Below are 21247 nucleotides of genomic sequence, written 5' to 3'. Positions count from 1 at the left end.
TACAAATTCTCACGACGTTTCGACTGCAACACAAGCAATCATCATCAGGTGTGAAATCCACAGCGAGAAAATTTTCTTTCTATTAATATTATTTTATTATTTCCCTTCTACGTGACTTTACCGAAAGAACCAAGAATATGTATTAATTAACGTAAAATAATTAGCAAGGAGAGTACACGAATTTTGCCAAACAGAACCTTGATTAACTAATGACTTTAACGTCATAATGTTGTGAACTGTAAGGCTCGGTAGCATTATTGTTAGGTTGAAAGTGCTGAATTGTAAAAACGCAGACTCATTTTTCGTTTCGTTTGCCTTTCCGTGAACCCGTTCAACGACACACCACGTCCCGCGCTCGTGGAATAATTATTCACAGCGACAGCGGAAACCACCCCAGTGGCACAGGTTGCCACACAGGCCCCCACAAATTAACCCGGAAAATGCTGCTGACCATCACTGCGCTGGGGCGACGGTGCTAACCCATTACGGGGGGGGGGGGAGGGGGGGCCTAAGCAGAAACTGCACACCTTGTACGCTGGAGCAGCTACGCAACTTAAATTGTATTCCCGTTGTGTGCAACGGTCGCGTTGATTTTTTTCTCGTTACAATTGTATTTTGTTGTTGTTCTATAAATGTTTTTTTTTTGTTTGTCACACACACACATATAGGTGTATAAATAGGCTACGACTTTGAGCAGATTTTTGTTGCGTGGTACTTTCCACATTTTATTTTTGTCATCTTCATGAAGCAGGGGGTGGGGGTTGCCCTCGCTTTTGACTTCTGACTCGCTCGGGGGGCTCCCTCCGCCACCGCTGCCCATCTCATGGACGGAAGTGACCCTCAGCTCCCCCCCCCCCGCCCCCCTCTGCTCCTCTCCAGTCGCAGAGCTCCAGGAAGAGGCGATGAAATCCACTGGCTCAGCGCTCTCCCCAACAAGCGAGGAAATCAACCAAGAGGGCGCCCGACTCGGTAATGTTGTCATCCACCAGTGGGACGAGGCTCCTCTTCATTTCCGAGGTCACTGGCGTCAGAGATTGCTCCGCTGCCGTGCTCTGCGCCTCTCCGATGTGTGTGTGTTTTTTTTAGTCGGGTCGTCTCACGTGTGTCCGAAGATTCGCTCTCTGCCCGCTGGGGAGCTTCTTCAGGAACTAAAAATTCAGCAGTAAAATCTAAAAAAAAGCCATCAGAGAGGTTTTGTTTTTAATCCCCCCAATTGTTAAATATTCATCAATGGGAGGGTCGCCTCGTTGGTGTCGCATTGGTTCGTACACTACGCAGTGAACCCGATGGCCCGAGTTCAATTCCTAACCATGGTTCACTACAGTGGCGAGTAATATCCGAACTTGTCTTTGTTCTCACCATCCTTCACCAACCTGGCACTGACCGGCATCCCCACGTGACTGATATGGCATTGGGAGGCCTTCTTCCAGCAGCGTAATTGACAAATGGCTGTCAGTAAAAAAAAGAACACGGTTTGTCTATTTGCATTAATAATGATTTTATAGAGTCACTTAAAGTAATACGCAACTCAAAAAGTCTACAGCTCACAAATTATAAACACGTAATTGGAGTGTGTGTCCTTGGTTGTTCGGCATGACTTTTACATTTCATTAGTGAGAGAATACTAAAAGTTTGGGTCAGGTGTGTCATTATAGCACTCTAGTGATGTCACTGTGATGCCATTCCAATAGACTTTAATACATCGACGCAGTGATGCCGTGAACATCTTTACAAAGCTCCAAGACCCTGATTTTAATATGTTTCCATTAACGAAGCTTAAAACTTGTCAGACAGCCTCATCAACATAGTCTATCTACAGTACATTACTACAAGGTAAGATCTATTCTTTTTTGGGACTTGCGTCATCATTTTAAATGCCTGCTTACGTAAATTATTTCCAAATTTAATTGCCATTTGCTGCTGTATATTTAAAACATGTATTTATTTTTAATATTCCAGCAACAAGTCACCTCGAGACTCATATCACATTTTAAAAAAGAAAACGCAATTCCATTGCACGTCTTCAGCAAATTGAGGAATGCTGCCACAGTTTCAGGGTTGGCACAATTTCTTTGCAATGCATTGGGTGCTATTTAGATCTCCTGGCGTGGCAGTTGAAACATTACGCAAGTTTCATAAACAGCCCCCCGCCCTCGCCCCGATGTAATAACCATGTACCACGGTTATTACATCGGTATGTCACATGGTGGGGGAAAGTGTGGGAACTCCCACCCCTTCCAGGACATCTGACCAGCATGGAAGAGTAGGCCAAGGTACCCTGGAGAGGAGATCTCCTGGACCTCCGTCTAGTGGAGGCCCTTCCTCCTGCAGTAGCCTGAGAAAGCAGTTTCAGGGCTGCACCTTTAACCTTTACCTTCCGCAAAACTTAATTAACTTTGTTTATTTGAGAAAAATTCAATTCACTTTGTTTCTTGGACCAATTCAATTCACTTTGTGTATTGGAAAATTTTCAATTAACTTTTCTTTATTGGAGACATCCAAGGAGAACTGCTGGGGGACCATGTGCGCAATTCACTTGTTGGCGGAAGGCCGCTTACATCTGGCGGATAGCGCTGTCCGTGAATATTTACGTCGGCTCCACCGAGCACGGAGCATTCCGGAATCAGAATAACATAGATTGAGGAATCCGACGAGCTATGAAGTAATTCAAAATACAGTTTTTTTGGGTTAGATCGCGTAAATACAGGGTGCTTAAATAAAATATTTTAACACTTCTGAGAATTTGCAACAATGCTACAAGAAATGTTCCTCCGGGCTCTGGAGACCATCTGAAGAAGATTCCAGGCCACGTGTTGACAATGATGGCGAACAAGTGGAGACTCTTTGACTTTTTGAAGCTATTAACATGACATTTGTTATCATGTTACAGTCTATTATCCGTTTTTTTTCCATTAAAAACGATAGTCACATTTAAGTGTTAACATTTTTTTTAAGCATTCTGTAAATAAAGGTGTCGTTAAACCCGCCGCCACCCAACAAAGAAAATTAGTAACGTTTGTCACGTAAACAGAACATGCCATATTCTTGGTTCTTTCGGTAAAGTCACGTAGATATAATTTTTTTTTTAATGAAAATAATCAATTGAAAATAATAAAAGCAAAAAAAAACCACGACACAAGCGTCCTTCATCAGGCGGAGAGAAAAAAAGAACATGATGCCAATTCTTTACTAGCACAGCACAACCGGTGTGTTGGAGGGCAACGCCACAATATTTACAATCTGAGTATGACGATTCGCCAGTAATTACAACTAGCTTCATCAGGCAACAGCCAGATTTGTGGAGAAATCCTCCTGTTCCATTCCTTGAATAGAAGGAGAGATGTAATTACGTCACTTGTGTGCCCTTCTTGGACGAGGTGGGGGGGATTAATGAATGCATATAAATGACTATGGATATTTATTGCCATTTGGGTTATTTATATGAAATAATTATCAATTGTTTTAGAATATACACTTTTACTTATAGACGAAGAATGTGGCTTGACACACAAATTAAATTTTGATTTAAAACTTTCGTGACTGCAGGAATTCACATTCTTTGGTTCTTTCGGTAAAGTCACGTAGATAGAAAAATAAAATTTTTAAAGTGAATAAACAAATAAAAATAATAAACAACAAAAAACCACAAATGTAGACTGTAGCCTGGTTCTTAATCGGAGTGAGTGTACTGGCAGTCTATATATAGACTACCTGGAGAATATATATAGACTGCCAAAATATAATTTAAATTTAAATTTTATTTTCATAAACTTTCTTTTTTTCTTTCTATCTACGTGACTTTACCGAAAGAACCAAGAATACGCAATTGAAAATGACCACTCCATTACTATCCCAGAATGCTGTTTGTCTGAGTACATCTGGCACCATGATATATTATCAGCAGGTCCCCCGTATGTCGCCCTCCGAGTTACAGTCCTAATTTGTTGGCAGACTGTGACCGAGTAAACACCACTTGATGATTACCTAAATGATGACCCAGTTCCTTCAATTGTCTGCAATGCACGTCTGCAATCATGGAACTGAGTGGCAATGGAGCAAAACAATCGACCTCTCGGCACTGACGCATGATATATAAACACATCGCACCTCAAATGTTGAGAAAGCTTTCAGATTGAATTACACCGTTTAACGTTCATTCGTGAATTGTAATTTGAAGAGGGCGTAAGGACGATACAAATTGGATTTCACTGGAAGATTAAAAAAAATATTTATTAAAATGAGGCAGCTGTTAGCCAAGGGAGAAATAGGCAGGCAACCTTTGACCTTTAAAATTGATTAGTCATGCGGATATTGCCCCGGTGGTGCAGGTTGTCATTCCTGTGCGCTGGTTTATGGTAATCAGGGTCATTAGGAGGTGACAGCAAAGAATCGAGACACAGGTTTAGAAGGTGGGAGAACCTTTTGTTAGTACATCTCTGTGTGTGACGCATTCTGTGTTTTAAAAGCTAAATCCTGTCAGTCAGGTTGACTGAGTACAGTGCCATCCCATTTGGTGAGAGCTCTTTCATTGCACAGATGTGTCAATCATTAGTAATGCGGTTTGTCCCCCCCCCACACACCCCCTTTACTGGGTTCCTTTATTAGCTTACTTGATATTTTTTATTGCAATTCGATATCTTGACAAAGCACAAAATTGGCAACGTTCTTCGCTAATTTAATTAGCTACACGTGTCTATTTCATGCAGTGTCTTTCCACCCTCGAGGCTAAGGATGGAATGCGATGCGTACAAAAAGTAAATCGCACTTGACTACAAGTGGATGCATGTTGGATAACAGGTCTTGTTGATCTTTTTTAAGTATGAATGTTTTATTTATTATATCTTCAATGGTTAATTGTTTAATCATGCACGGTTTTAAAAAAAAAATCACCCTTGGTGAGCATAGGTCGACATACCCGAAAAACGGCAAGCGGTCAGCAACAAACTGCACTCTTAATGTTGCCATGGATACGAATGTAACACTTTTCTTGAATTGAGCAAACATTAGAAAAGTTTCGGGAAAAGAGACGATGAGAGGAGGGAATTTCAAATTTGAGCCGTGAGAGGAAAGGCACAGAAAGAGAAGCGTTGTGACCTGCAGTGTGGTGAGTGAGTGGGTGAGTGTTGTGACCTGCAGTGTGGTGAGTGAGTGGGTGAGTGTTGTGACCTGCAGTGTGGTGAGTGGGTGAGTGAGTGTTGTGACCTGCAGTGTGGTGAGTGAGTGAGTGGGTGAGTGTTGTGACCTGCAGTGTGGTGAGTGAGTGGGTGAGTGTTGTGACCTGCAGTGTGGTGAGTGAGTGGGTGAGTGTTGTGACCTGCAGTGTGGTGAGTGGGTGAGTGTTGTTGTGACCTGCAGTGTGGTGAAGGGGTGAGTGTTGTGACCTGCAGTGTGGTGAGTGAGTGGGTGAGTGTTGTGACCTGCAGTGTGGTGAGTGAGTGGGTGAGTGTTGTGACCTGCAGTGTGGTGAGTGAGTGGGTGAGTGTTGTGACCTGCAGTGTGGTGAGTGGGTGAGTGTTGTTGAGACCTGCAGTGTGGTGAGTGGGTGGGTGAGTGTTGTGACCTGCAGTGTGGTGAGTGGGTGAGTGTTGTTGAGACCTGCAGTGTGGTGAGTGGGTGGGTGAGTGTTATGACCTGCAGTGTGGTGAGTGGGTGAGTGTTGTGACCTGCAGTGTGGTGAGTGAGTGGGTGAGTGTTGTGACCTGCAGTGTGGTGAGTGGGTGAGTGTTGTTGAGACCTGCAGTGTGGTGAGTGGGTGGGTGAGTGTTGTGACCTGCAGTGTGGTGAGTGGGTGAGTGTTGTTGTTGAGACCTGCAGTGTGGTGAGTGGGTGGGTGAGTGTTGTGTCCTGCAGTGTGGTGAGTGGGTGAGTGTTGTGACCTGCAGTGTGGTGAGTGGGTGAGTGTGTTGCTGTGACCTGCAGTGTGGTGAGTGGGTGAGTGAGTTGTTGTGACCTGCAGTGTGATGAGTGGGTGAGTGAGTTGCTGTGACCTGCAGTGTGGTGAGTGGGTGAGTGTGTTGTTGTGACCTGCAGTGTGGTGAGTGGGTGAGTGAGTTGCTGTGACCTGCAGTGTGGTGAGTGGGTGAGTTAGTTGCTGTGACCTGCAGTGTGGTGAGTGGGTGAGTGTGTTGTTGTGACCTGCAGTGTGGTGAGTGGGTGAGTGAGTTGCTGTGACCTGCAGTGTGGTGAGTGGGTGAGTGAGTTGCTGTGACCTGCAGTGTGGTGAGTGGGTGAGTGAGTTGTTGTGACCTGCAGTGTGGTGGTTTAAAAATATTGCACCTTTGTTTCCACTACCATGCAGGGGAGATAGAACCGACAACCTCTGCCTTCCAAGTCGAGTGTGATAACCATTCGACCAGTGTAGCACACCCATTCACTCTAATGTTGCATGAAGTAATCGATTATTGAAACGAATAATGACCCTGTATAGTGTTTATTCATCAAACCACTGGAAGCAATTGAATTGTTACCAGTAAGGAGATAGATAATCATGCTCCAACTCAGGATTCAGAATGACGATGATTATGATGATGATGATGGTAATAATGATGGCAATGATGATGGTAATGATGGTCTATACTTTTCATTGTTTTTTCAGAAGAGAATGAGGAGCGTAGCATCATCAATCCAAAGCACAAAGACGACCCAAAGCTGCAGGAACTGATCAAGGTGAGCACGATGCATGGCACGCCCATATCTCATCCGTAAGTGTCCAAAGTCATAAGAATTCCAATGTGGGCCAGTGACAGTTTAAAAGGTTGGAGAAGGAACACATTATGAAAACAAAAGGGAATCCATTAGGATTGAAAGGTGAAACGAGCCAAAATCAATGCTTTAACCTGCGCGCACCGCAGTCACATCACTGTTGTGGGGGTGCTTGTACGTTACGGCATTCGCAGACGCTGATGTTTCACATGTTCCTTATGTAATAGTGCTTAATCTGTACTTTCAAGTGGACCTTTATGTGGAATATTAATCCACTTAGTAATCTCTTAGAGTGCGCCTGAGCATCTGTGTGCGGTCTGAAGCTTACTGGAACAATACCAAGTGGGAATATATATAATATACAGAAGAGGGGAAAAAACACTCTTGCCGCTGTGCAGGATATTCATACGAACAGCCCGTCAATCCATCGCTGGCTGAGGGCCTCCCCACATACCGTGCCGGTTTGTTGACCATACTTCACCACGCTGGTCAACGCGGGTCGGTGAAGTATGCTTCATATGAGCTATTGATATCTCCGTGCTGTTAATCTGGTAACTTTGGCTCATTAATGAAGATCATATACACGTATGGTTTACATTTTGCTATCCTCAATTCACAGGTTCACATTATATGTTGTGTTAAATAGCTACAAAGAAGACATTGTTACATAAGTAAAGGTGTTCTGCTTTGAGACGAAATGAAATCCACAGAATAAAACCTTTATTATGAAGAATAAAGCTTGTCTAAAATCCATGGGTAGCTGTCGACTAAACTAACACCGATTTAAAACAGATTTTTGGGGATAGGCCACTGAATTACCTGGACCCAAGTTTCTGTCGTTAAACCCTCCACCACCTGACACAGCTAAGCAAAATGAATGTGTCGCTCATGCACATGTTTAACAACTCGACAATTATATATTATTGTTTATTCTCTCACGGTAAACTCGGCAACAATTATCACGATAATGTGGCCAGCTCAGTATATGTGGCCTGACCAAAAAAAAAACTGTTGTGAATCGTAACATTGGCTGCAAAAGCCACCGTTTTGAGTTGAACAAAGACTACCAATTTGAGTTGTTCGATATATTTAAGTCAGTTTGGAAAACTAACGTCTTTAAACTGGCCTCTACCCGCATAGTTCTGCCCGTTTACGATGGTTCTGTTTTTTTCCTGTTTTCCATACACAGCACGCATTATAATCTAAGGATGAAATGCGCCTTACAGTAATAATTATAATGTAAATAATAATAATTATTAATTATAATTTAAATTACAATTATAATTCCTGTATGACGACCAAAACAAAACAAGGTTATGGAGCTCTTTTTCAGAAGCAACCTGGCCACAATAGCTCAACGAAGTGGCTTTTATTCTTTGGGTCTTTCGGTAAAGTCATGGAGATGGGTTCAAAGAAAATAACTAAAAACTACAACGTTTCGATCACTGAAAGACCCAAAGAATATTAATTCCTGCAGTCACAAAAGCTTTAAGTCAAGATTGAAGTGGCTTATCATGTGGAAATTGATAGCAGCCAAATACTCTAAATGCATGATTCTAAATGTGGAGAGAAATACCGGCAGACCAGCAGAAAAATCCACGTGACGTCGCAGAGAGAGAACACGCAAACTCCAAATAAACGACAATGGTCAGGGTCGGGATCGAACCCACGACCTCCTGCTACACCAGGCGAGGTGGTTAACATTTCACCACCTGTGGAACCCAGATGACCACGGCCTTCCCCGTAGGTCCCACGAAACTAACGCCGGTCCCAGCGCAGGTTCTCAAGGACTGGATCAACGACGTCTTGGTCGAGGACCGCATCATCGTCAAAGACCTGGAGGACGACCTCTACGATGGGCAAGTCCTGCAAAAGCTGCTCGGTAATTGAGAGGATGCGTCGGCTCCACACCGCGCCATGCACCGACGCAGCGACGCTCCCGGCGGGTGCCGAACGGCGAGTCGCGTCCGTGTTCGCTGCTGCTTGTTTACGCGTGCATTACTCTCACGCCTCCCACGACCCACCACCGCGCGCCCCCTGTTTATACGCAGCCATGCCAAATGTAAAAAAGAACAGATCAAAGCGAGATGTTAACCACCTCGCCTGGTGTGCAAGAGGTCGTGGGTTCGACCCCGACTCTGACGATTGTTGTGTAGTTGGAGTTTGCTTGTCTCTCTCCCCGTGTTTGTGTACATTTTTCTCCGGGTCGTCTGGGTTTTCCCTCCACATTTGCAAACACTCGTTTAGAGTATTGGCTGCTATACATTTCCGCACGAACAGTCGCTTCGTTGAGCTATCATTTGTGATAGCCAGGTCGTGTCTGAAAAAAGAGTTATATAGCTGAGTGAGTCTTACCTGGTAAAATAATTTTTTACTTTTTGTTTTAAGTGTTATAGTTTATTTCCCTAAGGCAGCGCTTGTAAAGACCGGTCCTCGCGAGCCGTAGCTCCCTACCCCTCGTCCTAACGGTGCGTCTCCGCTCATCGCCGCAGAGGCCCTGGAGCACAGGAAGCTGAACGTGGCCGAGGTGACGCAGTGCGAGATCACGCAGAAGCAGAAGCTGCATATGGTACTGCAGGCCGTCAACCAGACACTCAAGCCCCAGCAGTGGGGGGGCGGCGGCGTCAGGTGGTCTGTCGAGCGTACGTAACGCCAACGAGCGTTGTCGTGTTTTACTTTCCCCGGGCAACTTCCCACCTCCTCACCCGCCTCCTCACCCGCCACGCACCTGCCTCCTCACCCGCCTCCTCACCCGCCTCCTCACCCGCCACGCACCCGCCTCCTCACCCGCCTCCTCACCCGCCACGCACCCGCCTCCTCACCCGCCACGCACCCGCCTCCTCACCCGCCTCCTCACCCGCCACGCACCCGCCTCCTCACCCGCCTCCTCACCCGCCACGCACCCGCCTCCTCACCCGCCTCCTCATCCGCCACGCACCCGGAGTCATTTGAGTTTTGTTAAGAGAACAAACGGCAGATTCGCATTTTTATGAAATGACCGAAATAATTGCGTTACCTTCTTGGTTCTTTTGGTAAAGTCACGTAGAATGGAAATAATAAAATAATAAAAATGAAACATGATAAAATAATTCTCACGACGTTTCGGCTGCTTGCGTTGTAGCCGAAACGTCGTGAGAATTATTTTATCATGTTTTATTTTTATTATTTTATTATTTCCATCCTACGTGACTTTACCGAAAGAACCAAGAAGATGAATCCCTGCAGTCGCGAAAGCTTTAAATCGAAATTTTATTGCGTTACGTCAACACGACTGCTGCGGTGTGACGATTAGCACGCTGGGCTTACAGTCCACAGGTTTAAAGGTTCGATCTCCCGGCGTGGCAGCTGGAACAATGGCGGGAGTTTTTATTAAATCTGCCCACCTCTGTTCACCCAGCTGTATGAATGGCTACAATGCGGTTTGCGGTATCGGCAGCCCGCTTGCTGTGGGTAAAGTGTAGGTATTCCCACCTCTTCTAAGATGTCTCGCCAGTGAGGAGGAGTAGGCCAAATACATTCTATAGCTCTCTAAAGCTCATTGCAATGTCCCTCTCGCCAGCAGTGACACGAGCAAGCCATTTCAGGGCAGCACCTTTACCTGTTTTATTGTAAATCGCCTTGGCAACTTGCCCAATTCTTTTTTAATAATTGAGACGTGGCTACGTTTTCACCAAATATTTTTTACAAAAAGGAACTAACTCATCGATATATGAATCGGGCCCAATATTTGTTTTCTAATAATATTGATGCACAGTCCTATACATCGATCTGATGCTGGATGTAGTGTCAGTTACGGGGGATCATTTAAGCATACTTCACCAGGCTGGTCAGTGCGGATTGGTGAAGGTACGGACTGGAGGAGGGGTGGCAGAGGATCCAGGATCGGTTCAGATCTCACCACTCATATTAGCCGTGGCTGCGAATAAAACTCGGCTTGCCGGGTGCACATTTGATTGGCACCTGTCCTACTTTTCCGAGGATAAGTCCTCTATGTGAGGCAGCTGTCCTAGGAAATGTCTAAGTCTTTCAAGGAAGTTAAAAGTTCAGTTTTTTGTCAGCTGTCTGATAATGCACCACTCAACACAATTCAATTATTTATGGTTCTCCCCTAATCCGCTATTGAGAGACATCCTTCTTGTCATATGGTCTCACTTTTCTTGTATCTCAGAGATCGGAAGCTGTGCTACCCCCCCAGCCCCCCCGCTAGGCCCAATATGTTAAGTGCAATAACATTGACCAACTAATTAATTAAATAAAAATTCGCTCATATTCACATCGTGTTCATTCGCACGCGAAGCGCTGCGCGGGGTGCCCGTGGCTGATTTGTCCCGCAGTGATTCACTCGAAGCACGTGGTCGCTATCCTGCACCTGCTGGTCGCGCTCGCGATTCACTTCCGCGCCCCCATTCACCTGCCAGACCACGTGACGGTGCAGCTCGTCGTCGTCCAGGTGAGCGTCCCCCACAGGTATCTGATGGATGTGTACGTGTGGGAGGCTTCACATCTCACACCCCCCCCCCCCCCCCCCCTGAAAGAAATGGGTACCGTACACGCTACGGAACGTTGATGCTGCTTCTGCGGGTGTCGCGGTGGCGAGATGTTAACTCCCTCGCCTGGTATGCAGGAGGTCTGCATGTTACTCCCCTGTGGTCGCATGGATTTTTCTCTGGGTCGTCTGGCTTCATACCCGGCCCCCCCCCCCCCCCCACATTTATAAAGATGCATTTAGAGTATTTGGCTGCTATAAATATCCACGTGATAAGCCACTTCGTTCAGCTATCATTTTTGGCCACGTGGCTTCTGAAAAAAAAGCTATAAAGCTCAGTCGACCTTACCTGGTAAAATAAAATAAATAGTTTAAAATGGTTAGCAACAGTCTAGAGATCGCCGGTTCAATCTGGCAGAGTGGCAGTTGAAAGACACAATTGGGGAAAGTTTCTTAAACGCCCCCAAACCCCACACTTCTGTCGACGAAGCAGTATAAAATGGGTAACGTCACCGTTACAGTCGATCGGCAGGCCAGCGTGTAGTGGGGTAAAATGTGGGTACTGTACTTCCAAATTTTCGAAGTCTGGCCAGCGTGGAATCGAGAGGCCAAGTGCCCTCTAAATGGGGCGGGCAAGTCTCTTGCACTTCCACTAGTAGGAGCTCTTCCGCCAGCAGTAGTGTGAGCAAGCAATTGCAGGGCTGCAGTTTTATAACGACTTTTCATGGTCAACGCGAGAGCCAATTGCAATCAATTCCGCAAGCATTTTGAAGCCAAGCACTTGCATTTGGTTGTGGAGGCTACCACCCCTGGTTGGGAGTGTTCTGTATGAACTGTTCAATAACATGTTCAGTTAATCTTCTTGGTTCTTTCAGTAAAGTCACGTAGAAGGGAAGTAATAAAATAATAAAAATAAAACATAATAAAATAATATAATAATGTAGTTTTATTTTTATTTTATTTTATTACTTCCCTTCTACGTGACTTTACCGAAAGAACCAAGAAGATGAATATCTGCAGTCACGAAAGCTTTAAATCGAAATGTTCAGTTAAATGAGCGTTTTCAACACCATTTACCCAAGGAACTTACAAACAATACAATTGGAATGCTCCTTATACCAACCAACATTTTAGAATAATAATATAAAAAAATATATATATTTCTCAATTATGAAAATGTATGTGTTTAACCTACTACTACTATTATTTTGAATACACGATATGCTTACTTGTTACAGAAACGTGGAGGGAAAGTACTCGTGCAGAAATCACAGGAGGTTATAACGACCACCATGGAGTAAGAGCACACACCTACATCATGACAGCGCGACTATGATGATTTATCTAGGAGACGCCGAGACTCTTGTCAGGAGGATCCTGTCTTGGGACGTGTGACCAATTAAATTAATGAACGTTTGAAATAAGGCGAGACACCGTAGTAGCTGGAGAAAATGTACACATTACGAGGGAGTGACACTCAACACGTGGCACAGATTCCAGAATCTGTTGGTGCACTGCCATCAGGTAGCCACCTCGCAGACGAAGCCTGGTATCCCAAGCAGTCTCTCATCCAAAATACTCGTCAGACTCGAGCGTGCTTGGCAGAGGTCGCAAACGGGTTTTGATTCCTTACCCGTACCCGGCCGCACCAGGGTCGCAATCGGGTACCCGTACCCTACCCGATACCCGGCTACCCGTACCCGGCCGGGTATCGGGTAGGGTACGGGTACGGGTACCCGATTGCGACCTTTGGGATGAAGCCATGTTGCAGGCGCGGGTGGGTTGATTCTAGGAACTTGAATTGTGAGAAGAGACAAGACGTTGGGAAATGAGTGACAAACGGCTACTCACCAGTGACTCGCGGCCTACCCGTACCCTTACCCGGCCGCACCAGGGTCGCAAACGGGTACCCGTACCCGGCCGGGTACGGGTAGCCGGGTATCGGGTAGGGTACGGGTATCGGGTACCCGGTTGCGACCTCTGGTGCTTAGCCTCCGAGACCGCGACGAGATTAAGCGACGTGAACCGGGACGCAGGGCGCAAAGCGGGGTGTCACAGGTCACGTAGCACGGGGGCTGACATTTAGCGGCGGCGGATGAACGAGTGCTGTTTGTACAGGCAGGAGATATTGACTGTGGTTATTTATTCGGTGGTGAGATGCAGCGAGAAGGTGGGGGTCACGCAGACTCTCGGGCCAGCTTAGCTGTCGAGATGGGGTACATTCATGGCAATGTGGCCACAGGCAAAAGTTGAAAAGGTAAAAAGTCTCTAGCTATTTAATGTGAGGCAGAATGCTAATTGCCATTCATGGTCAACATTTTGAAATAATTGCAGTAAACAAAACCCATATTAGACAATACTACAAAGTATGTTTTTTCTTTCTTTTTGTGTATTTTTTGGGGGATATTTTTAATTGAGCCGTAAGGATACTGATCGCTAGCATCGATGTTTTCACGTCCACCCATCCTTCAGTCCGTAGAACACTGATAGAGTTTTCATGAAAACTACAAACCCCACGAGCCAACCGTTATGAAATGTATATGACACAGCTGACTAAGAGCAATAGTTTTTGAGCAAGATGTATGCAGACTAAACGTATACCTGGGCCTCAATTCCAGCCAGTTCCAGCCAGGGCTGTCTGGGTCAGTGATGCAGAAAATATTCCCGCTCCCTGCACACCACATCTTGTATACCAATTACTGTGGCTGTGGCTACCAGCCACGTGTTGCCTACTCCAGCCTGCTCGCACCCAGAAAATATTAATATGTTAAAGTATTAAACATATTTATGTGTACACACACAAGAACATAGACTAGGAATCCCAGAACAACATTGAGGGTTGCTTAGTGGACTAGCGCATCAGCTTGTATTTTAATGAGACACAATCCAGCATAAATATTTAATTTAACAAAAATCAATGCATTAACCAAGGGCCCAGTATTACACACTCGCAGCTTGTTGAACCTCTAAATGTAATCGAATTCATTTTGGTAACATTTACAACTTGTGCTTGCAGATCAATGGCCGGTCACTTTGGTAAGTGGCGCACAGAGAACCATTTGCCCGGCAACGCACGGCCGCCACACCGCAAACTCGCAGCGCTTAATCCCTTTGGCGGTAACGTCGATTAATTTGTCTCCCGTGCAGAGCGCGACGCTTTCGATACCTTGTTCGACCACGCTCCGGACAAACTCAACGTCGTAAAAAAGGTAATTTTTAAAATCGGCCTCCCAGAGGTACGGCTAAAATGTCAATTGCTTGATATATCACCGGTCGGTTTAACACGGTGTGATGATGAACATGGTGTGAAATACGTGTGGTTAACGCAGAGTTGATTCCTTGCAAAAGGTTTCTAGTTGGTGTTTGAACATCTTAACACCTGTTTAATTGTCAGAAAGGGTAAAACCTATGTTTTTATACTTTGATACTGGCAAAAAGGTCCCATTTTGTAGCTACTCACCCCGAGCTATAGATGCTCTGATAGTGGCATTGTCCTTGTGCTGTCCACCTTTTGGTGTTCTCTGGTCTGACTCTGGGGTTTTAGTGCCAGAAAAGAGTAAAACCTTCACACGTTTCGTGAGTTGGGCAAGGTTGTACGACCTTAGCAGAAGAGTCGATGGGAGAGAACTCCGACATTAACCATTTTAAGAGTTTTATAACTTAAGAGTTCATATTTCAGTGTCTTGCAGATAATCTTTCGTGATTTTAATTGAGGACATTAAGAGAAATAGCAGAACATTCATTTTACTTTATTGAAATCGTTCAGAAATGTATTGATTTTGCTGAATTAGAATAAGTGTCATCTGTGACCATAATTAACATCAAGTTTTCTTTCAGTCTCTCATCACCTTTGTGAACAAACATCTGAGCAAGCTGAACCTGGAGGTCACAGAACTAGAGACCCAGGTAAGGTGCTATTACAATTACTATTAAAGGTGTTACAGATGCTATTACAATGACTACTACAAGTGTAGCAGGTGCTATTACATAGACTATCATAGGTGCTATTACAATGATTATTACAGGGGTGGCCAAAGCTCCTGACCCTACAAGCAGGTACACCAAAATATTGATACAACCGAGAGTCGCAAGGCACACATCTATCACGTGGGGTGATCACATGGGGTGGTCACGTGGCCAGTTCACTCAAGGTGGAGGCCAACTGATTGGCAAAGTCGCTAGGTATCGTGCGAAAGAAGTTCAACATACATGCATACATTGAATGTAAAAATCTGCGGGATAAATCCCTGGGAGTACCCATGTCTGGCTCCGGTGACACAGACGAGTGGCCCGGGCCGCTGCTGCTTCTGCGGATGTTTTTCTTATTTCCCACGAATTTGTATTATAAAATGTATTGCATTACCTAAAACCGCACTTTGACTGCCCAAGACCCTCTTACGGCTCACAAGCTGCGGTTTGACCACCCCTAGATATTTTGATATGGCGTGCGATTGCAAGAAGTCCGTGGCCTGGGATCAAAGGAGCGGCCATTATAAAAGTACATTTACAGCCACAAGTTTAGTGCATTATTTATTTTTAATAAATATTATCTCAGGTAAGAAATATTACTAAAAGGTAAAGAGAACAAACTGACGAGTGATGGACATAATTAATTTTGGAGTGGATACTGATAAAACCGAACTAGAACAACTGAGGAAAGGAAGTAATGGGAGAATGTGGGGGATGATTTTGCCCACAGGTGGGAAGTTTTAGGCTGACAACGACTTTCGCAGAGCTTTCCAGCAAAATATAAAAAACATGTAATTTGTTGTTACAACAACAAGGAGGATTAAATTAGAGAAATTCCAAGCAAATCTGGAGGGAAACCCACACCACACAGGATGCAGACCTTGGTAACTTTCCAACTGTCTCCACAATGAAGGAATCACTTGCGTGGAGAGTAAAGTACTGGTGACACTAAAGTTACTTGTGCAGCGGTTACACGTTTAGGGATTCAAGCCTTGCAACGTCTAAGGAACCCAGTGCATCTCACTCAGAGGTCGCAAACGGGTTTTGATTCCTTACCCATACCCGGCCGCACCAGGGTCGCAATCGGGTACCCGTACCCTACCCGATACCTGGCTACCCATACCCGGCCGGGTATCGGGTAGAGTACGGGTACGGGTACCCGATTGCGACCTCTGGGATGAAGCCATGTTGCAGGCGCGGGTAGGTTGATTCTAGGAACTTGAATTGTGAGAAGAGACAAGACATTGGGAAATGAGTGACAAACAGTTACTTACCAGTGACTAACGGCCTACGCGTACCCGTACCCGGCCGCACCAGGGTCGCAAACGGGTACCCGTACCCGGCCGGGTACGGGTATCGGGTAGGGTACGGGTATCGGGTACCCGATTGCGACCTCTGATCTCACTACAGCATGGCCACATAGAAAATAACACGGTTTCACGGGGGTCATTCATTCATTGCATTCGACGACACCACACACTATTCAGTTTGCCCCCTTGTATCCCTGCAGCGCGAAAGCCAAAGGTGCACCCAGACTCCGGTCAGTGTGGGGGCCATCCTCTTAAACTCCGTTGCCATTGTCGTTGCCCACGCAGTTTGCGGACGGCGTGTACCTGGTACTGCTCATGGGTCTGGTTGAAGGCTACTTTGTTCCCCTCTACAACTTCTTCCTCACCCCAGACGGCTTTGAGCAGAAGGTGAGAACGCGATACCTTTAGGGCCCATCCAGTATCATCGTGGCGTTCATTTGATGATGATAAAAAGAATCATTGTACTTGCATATATACTGCGACCGTTACGGTTCAAATTCAGCGGCCGCCCTCATTATTACCGCGGTGTTTAATAACCGCAATACTACGCACCCCCTCTGCTGCACAGTGGACATTAAAGATGCCCTTGATGTCATCCGCAAGAGTAGGCCCTTGTGTGCCAGCGTCAAGAGTCCAAATTTGCCAACTCCCAAAATGGCACGGAAATTGCTGAATTGGGATTATACAGAGTGCTCATCGCATCGCCCCCTTCTGGCATGCACGTGTCCCGGGTCGCTCTTGCAAATGAAATTATTACCATCCCTTGAAGTTCCCACCCGGTTACACAAAAGTGCCCATAATGTAACGAGACATCCCAGAGCGCGGATCTTTAGATCTAGGGGAACCCCTAAGAGCACCTTGTCCATGATGAGAACATTCGGATGAGCGATTCATGGTTGCATTTCTATGCCTGTGGCTAAACGCTGAGATTAACGTAACACATAGGTTATCACAGCCAATAGGATTCACGATTGATTCCTGTTAGACCCAACAAAACAAATTAATTGTACATCAAAGATGAACCTTTGCAATTTATAAAAAAAACTAAAATCACAAAAAGCCCAACAGATAACACCCAACAACTTCCAATTCCTGCTTATCCCACAACCAACTGCCTACATGAATTAAGTAACCTAATAGCGAAAGCCAATGGTCCTTACCGATCAATTCTGCTTTGCGGCAATGCCCCAACGTAACCTAACACTCACTTTGAGAGTGACCCTTCAACAAGCGGCAGGAAGTGCATCGAAATATGTAATGATTAATGCAAACCGGGAAGCCTTATCGAGTTTCAGTTCCTGTTCCAGTGCGAGTCTTGATTTAAATCGTGCTCTACGATTTCCGTTGACAGCAGCTTCCTCGACAAGAGGATGATGATCCTGGGATAGAGGATGGGGGGGGGGGGGGTAGAGGAGGGGGGGTGTAGAGGAGGGGGGGGTGTAGAGGATGGGGGGACGAAGAAGAGGGGGGGTAGAGGAGGGGGGGGGTAGAGGAGGGGGGGTAGAGGAGGGGGGGGGGGTAGAGGTAGAGGAGGGGGGGGTAGAGGAACCCACGTGGCTGATGTCTCACGACTGCCTGGCCGCTGACCTCTGCACAGGTGCACAATGTCTCCTTCTCCTTCGAGCTGATGCAAGACGGCGGACTGTGCAGGCCCAAGGCTCGGCCAGAAGGTGAGAACTTTCACCACACACACACAAACACAAAGATCCCCCGTGTAGCCTTAACAGACTGTTGGGGCAAGTGCTGTTAGCGAGCAGCACCTATGAAGGCCGCCACTGTGGGACGCGAGGGGGTGGGGTGGCTAACACCACCTCTGTTTCCCCAGTGGCGATGTTTTTACACACCGCACCGGGTGCTCATTTGAGGTCGAGTCGACCTAAGCGAGGCCCAGGAATCGGTGCAGACAATCGTCACCGGTGTTGGCCGTGAGCGCTCTAACCACTACGCTACCGCTCCCCTGCGTTGTAGGTACGGCATCGCATCGACGACTCGCTGTGTTCACCGTGGGTATAGGCGGATGTGTGAGCAGCAGTGGCGATCTGAGCGTGGGGCGATGGGGAGCGATTGCACGACCACCCCCCCCCCCCACATACCCCCTTTATTATTGGGTGCAATTGTGAACAATAGCCATATCCGACAGTACACCCAATCGGCGTAATCATTAGTTCACTGCCGCTCAAAGACTCGGTCTCTACGAGGCGTGCGGTGAAGTTATGGGATGTTCGTGTGTGTGCGCACTCAGGGGGCATTTGAAGGCCCAGAGGCCAGAATCGGTGATTTCGCCGACAATGTGTTCATCAGGGAGGCCGTTTACATATCCGGAAATCAGAGTCGAAGGAAGGGAGCGTCTGTCCAGAGACAATCTTCTGGCAACTGGGTGGTGGAGCGAGAGTATGGCTTGGCAGCAGTCCCCCACTTTCAGCATTCATAAAGTTTTTTTTTTACCAGATAAAATATATTCAATTTAATGTAGGGCCATATTTAAGAAGTTTGAAATATTGGGATTGCTCCTGTCCCACCCCCTCTTCCTTGGGGAAGGTTTTAGATCTGCCTCCGGCGAACAAGGTCGGATACGTGTGAACGTCAATGATAATGACAATTAAACGGTGCAATACACAGGGGACTGGACCAACAATGAAGAGCAAACTGATTTTAACGGGGTGGGTGAGGCAGGGCCGGTGGGAGTTAGGGGGGGGGATGCTTGACTGTGCTTTACAAAATACGCGAATATTCGTGAGATTTAGATGGCAATTCTCTTCTGTGAAATTATCGGATTTGTAAGCATCTACAGAGGTGACCACTCAGTGCAAATACCACACTGGGTGTGGGCGGTTAATCGGTGAGGACGACCGTGTTGCCGATGGAATATGCAACCTTGTACTGCGATTTCAAACTCGGCTTTCAAGTGTGCGCGGAGGGTCACCTGTGACATAATATTCGTGAGGCTTTTCCCATATCTGCATTGGGAAACACCACACGTCAAAGGTTACAACTCCAAAGTCTGAACGTGGCAATTTTGTTTTTATCATCGCGTTCACAGTCGACACTGGAGTAGAATCCGATTTATAGAAAGTGTTTCTTATTTGTGTGCATTTCCCTTGGGCGCATCAGTAAATTCTGTTATCGACAACTTTGTGTTCACATTTCCTGTGCCCTCTGCGAATCTCACCCGTGTGTGGAAAAACATAATTGCCAAACTTGACCTGTGGTTCACACAATGCAAACACAATAAAACGCCTCTAAGCAACATTCAAGTAATATAGGATTTTGGGATGAGCCAGAACGGCTACCCAACAATTCGAAAAAATGGGGTGGGGGGGGGTTGTAAAAATAACATGTAAACCAGTGCAGATATTATAACCTTTGACCTGCGTTGAACTCATTGCAGATAGTGTAACCTCTGACCTGTGTTGAATTCATTGCAGATATTGTAAACTTTGACCTGCGTTCAACTCATTGCAGAAAGTGTAACCTCTGACCTGTGTTGAATTCATTGCAGATATTGTAAACTTTGACCTGCGTTGAACTCATTGCAGATATTATAACCTTGGAACTGCGTTGAACTCATTGCAGATAGTGTAACCTCTGACCTGTGTTGAATTCATTGCAGATATTGTAAACTTTGACCTGCGTTGAACTCATTGCAGATATTATCACCTTTGACCTGCCTTGAACTCATTGCAGATAGTGTAACCTCTGACCTGTGTTGAATTCATTGCAGATATTGTAAACTTTGACCTGAAGTCCACACTGAGGGTTCTGTACAATCTCTTCACCAAGTACAAGCACCTAGAATGAAGGCATCCGTGTATCAGTTATATCTGTGACCAGGTAAGAGACGAAGGATGAATATGTATATCAGATAAATATTTTATAAGCGAAACCGAAAATTGCACCCAGCACCTCCTGAAATTAATGCAGCCTGCTCATTTTTTGGGAATGTTCGTGACAACAACAACAATCAATTACAGCCCTTTGTCAATCGTCAATTCACTGCTGGATGATTTCCTCCCCGTGATGTGTCGTTGGTCGTGGGCGTTGATTGAACACACATCACCACGCTGGTCAGACCAGATTGGAGAAGCCGTGCAGGTCCCAGCACCGGCTAAGATAGCATGTGCCACTGATGTCAGTCATGGACAGGAATTGAACTCAGGAAGCCGGTTTCAGTGCACACTGCGCTAACAACTGCACGCCATCACGCCCCCTAATTCAGGATTAAATGCGCAAATATTGTATTTCTAAAAAAATATAAAAATCTATTTTTTAATAAAGGTAGAATAACACTGATAATTGCTTTTTTACCCTTTTGGCGTCATCTGGTCCAACTCATGTGAGACTAGGCTCTAAGGAAAGCTGTCTCGGGTGTGGACCAATCAATTTCAAGGACAGTGCACATTTTCAGAGTTATGTTTTTTGTTTGCATTATGACTGCAGGTATTGTGGTCTATGCAAACATGACTCCTTGTAAAAAAAGGTGTCAGTTTTGTTGCCAGATAGAGGGGTAAAAAAAACAATTATCCTATTTTTTACTGGCATATGAGGTTCCAATGGTAGAATAAAACTAGTTTCAAATTGTTGCATTTCTCGAAACGGGATGCAAACAAATCGGAATCATTTGCACATTGAACCTCTAGACTCTGCCACGACTCGCAGGAAAGATTCAACAACACACAGAGAGAGGTGAGCTGCTCACAAGCAGCTGGAAGACACAACTCCCATCATGCATTGCATGCTAGTCGTGTGACAACCACATTGGACGCGAATTGTACAATGCGCT

At 45.8% G+C, this 21247-nt stretch overlaps 1 protein-coding gene across 1 annotated transcript; it reads left to right on the top strand.

Moving 5' to 3' along the window:
• Window positions 1-447: 447 nt before the first annotated feature.
• Window positions 448-20725, top strand: LOC144723016 (beta-parvin-like). Its single transcript, XM_078601516.1, has 13 exons — window positions 448-530; window positions 880-969; window positions 6596-6666; window positions 8482-8584; window positions 9195-9344; window positions 11037-11152; window positions 12427-12485; window positions 14205-14224; window positions 14336-14397; window positions 15026-15094; window positions 16753-16854; window positions 18065-18137; window positions 20189-20725. Exons 2-13 carry the CDS (start codon window positions 903-905, stop codon window positions 20263-20265), a joined length of 969 nt encoding a protein of 322 aa, XP_078457642.1. The 5' UTR covers window positions 448-530; window positions 880-902; the 3' UTR covers window positions 20266-20725.
• Window positions 20726-21247: the final 522 nt, after the last annotated feature.

This window comes from Lampetra planeri, chromosome 16, assembly GCF_965212315.1.
Source record: "Lampetra planeri chromosome 16, kcLamPlan1.2.h2, whole genome shotgun sequence".
In the NCBI taxonomy this organism is placed as follows: Eukaryota; Metazoa; Chordata; class Hyperoartia; order Petromyzontiformes; family Petromyzontidae; genus Lampetra; species Lampetra planeri.
Note: the sequence above shows the minus strand (reverse complement) of the source record. Positions and strands in the feature narration are given on the sequence as shown.